The sequence below is a fragment of the Engraulis encrasicolus genome, chromosome 17 (genome assembly GCF_034702125.1).
Source record: "Engraulis encrasicolus isolate BLACKSEA-1 chromosome 17, IST_EnEncr_1.0, whole genome shotgun sequence".
Taxonomy (NCBI): Eukaryota; Metazoa; Chordata; class Actinopteri; order Clupeiformes; family Engraulidae; genus Engraulis; species Engraulis encrasicolus.
In genome coordinates this window covers 36,190,357-36,192,856 of record NC_085873.1, presented here as the reverse complement: position 1 = coordinate 36,192,856, position 2,500 = coordinate 36,190,357, and the positions used below count along the sequence as shown (strand labels likewise).

Below are 2,500 nucleotides of genomic sequence, written 5' to 3'. Positions count from 1 at the left end.
ATTTTTAGGCATGATGGAGAGCTCCAGCACACTGTCACTACGGAGAGAGAGAGAGAGGGGGGGGGGAGATAGGGGAGGAGAGAGAGAGGGAAGGAGGGAGAGGGAGAGAGAGAGGGGGGGAGAGAGAGAGGGAGAGAGAGAGGGAGAGAGAGACAGAGAGAGGGGAGGAGAGAGAGACAGAGAGAGAGAGTGGGAGAGAAAGACAGACAGAAAGACAGACAGGGAGAGAGAGAGACAGAGAGAGGGGAGGAGAGAGAGACAGAGAGAGAGAGAGAGAGAGAGAGAGAGAGAGAGAGAGAGAGAGAGAGAGAGAGAGAGAGAGAGAGAGAGAGGGAGAGAGAGAGAGCGAGGGAGAGAGAGAGAGACAGAGGGGAGGAGAGAGAGACAGAGAGAGAGAGAGTGGGAGAGAGAGACAGACAGAAAGACACAGAGAGAGAGACAGAGAGAGAGACAGAGAGAGAGTGTGTGTGAGAGAGAGGGAGAGAGACAGAGAGAGAGAGGAGAGGTGAGAGAGAGGGAGAGAGAGAGAGAGAGAGAGAGAGAGGAGAGGTGAGGAGAGGAGAGGAGAGGAGAGGAGAGGAGAGGAGAGGAGAGGAGAGGAGAGGAAAGGAGAGGAGAGGGGAGATAAGAAAATATGAAGGAAGAGAGGATGACACAAATCCTCTCTGAAATCCGGTTTGAAAAAAGTTGAGAACTACTGATGTAGAGTAGAGTAGGATAAGGGTGTGTTACAGGGGTGTGTGTGTGTGTGTGTGTGTGTGTGTGTGTGTGTGTGTGTGTGTGTGTGTGTGTGTGTGTGTGTGTGTGTGTGTGTGTGTGTGTGTGTGTGTGTGTGTGTGTGTGTGTGTGTGTGTGAGCCTCACTTACCTGTTCTGGATGAGGGCGATGACCTGGGAGTAGGTCTTCCCCAGCACACTCTCCCCATTCACCTTCACCAGCCTGTCGCCTGCACACACACACACACACACACACACACACACACACACACACACACACACACACACACACACACACACACACACACACACACACACACACACACAAACACACACACACACACACACACACACACACACACACACACACACACACACACACACACATTACACATCACATTCGTCTCCTTTTGCAATGGAATTGTCTTTTCTTAAGTGGCCATTCATTTCATTGAACTGGTTAAGAGTCCAACTTCGACGCACGTCGTGTACATTCTAAGCCTCCATATCGACATTAGCTGCGTCGACAGTCACCTCGTCGGCTGTTATACCTTACACACAGAAAATCAGATGTCACCCACTTTGAGAAACACGGCCTTACACACAGGGGGTGAAAGTAGATCAGAGTGGGGGCGCTGTGGCGGAGGGTGCTAAGCCACCCCCCCCCCCACACAATTGGGCTTGCATGCCCATGGAGAGCCCGGTTCGAGTCCGGACTGGGTAATTTCCCAGCCCTTCCCCCCATATCTCTATCCTGCTCATTTCCTGTCTCCTCTCATACTGTCCTGTCATAATAATAAAGGCCCCAAAAGCCCAAAAACAAAACGAAACTGAAAGTAAACCGGTGTGCACTGGTATAAAATAGGGATGGGATATCGGTATCGGTGTATCGGTATCGGGTTCAGATATCAACATAATTCAGAGATCGGATTGGATCGGAATTTTTCCAAAGTATCGGAACTTTCCTGATACTGATATTGAGCCAGGTGTAAAGTGAATATGAAATCATAACACTTGCATATTAGTTCTCAGGATGGGATTGTTACTTTTTTACTTGTTACTTTTTACTTATTAATTGGTTTCCTGTTCTTCTGCCTTCCTTTTCTGACCAAGTAGTCTACTTGGGCCTGGTATCGGTATCGGCAGATATCCAAATTTAGATATCGGGATTGGATCGGAAGTGAAAAAATGTGTATCGGTGCATCCCTAGTATAAAATTGACAAATCTGAATCTTGACTGCCCTCCATACCAGGGCTTGACATTAACTTTTCCAGAGTCACTAGCCATTCAGATATTCTACTAGCCACAGACTTTACATTGCTTTTTTTTCTTTATCATGATGATGTATGCGTCTAACTTCAGAAGATGTGGCGCCAAAACAAGATGATTTCTACAAGGAAGTATATCAAGCAATTCAAGCTCAGCTTTTCTTGAACTTAAATAAAAACAATTAATAAACAAGGGGCAAACAAAAGAACATAGGGCAAAATGTGTGTCATACCAATGAACCAGCTGCCATCCAAATTGGCTAGTAACACTGAAAGTATTACTAGCCAAAGCCTAGTTTTACCAGCATTTGGCCGGTTGGCGGCCGTGGCCTAGTGGTTAGAGAGTTGGTCTTTCAATCTGGGGGTTGCGGGTTCGAATCCCCCCCTGACCGCTCCCTACATCTCCATGGCTTAGGTGCCCTTGAGCAAGGCACCTAACCCCACACTGCTCCAGGGACTGTAACCAATACCCTGACAAATAATAACTGTAAGTCGCTTTGAATAAAATGAAAGCG

The 2,500-nt window shown here is 47.6% G+C and overlaps 1 protein-coding gene across 1 annotated transcript in view; it reads right to left on the bottom strand.

Annotated features, from left to right (window-relative positions):
- Positions 1-2,500, bottom strand: part of arhgap23b (Rho GTPase activating protein 23b) — a 78,581-nt gene that overhangs the window by 43,431 nt on the left and 32,650 nt on the right. The window contains exons 5-6 of the mRNA XM_063220712.1: positions 868-946; positions 1-37 (exon numbers count right to left, since the gene is read on the bottom strand). The exon at positions 1-37 is cut by the window's left edge and continues 18 nt beyond it. Coding sequence (XP_063076782.1) covers positions 1-37; positions 868-946 — 116 coding nt within the window. The remainder of the gene's footprint in view (positions 38-867; positions 947-2,500) is intronic.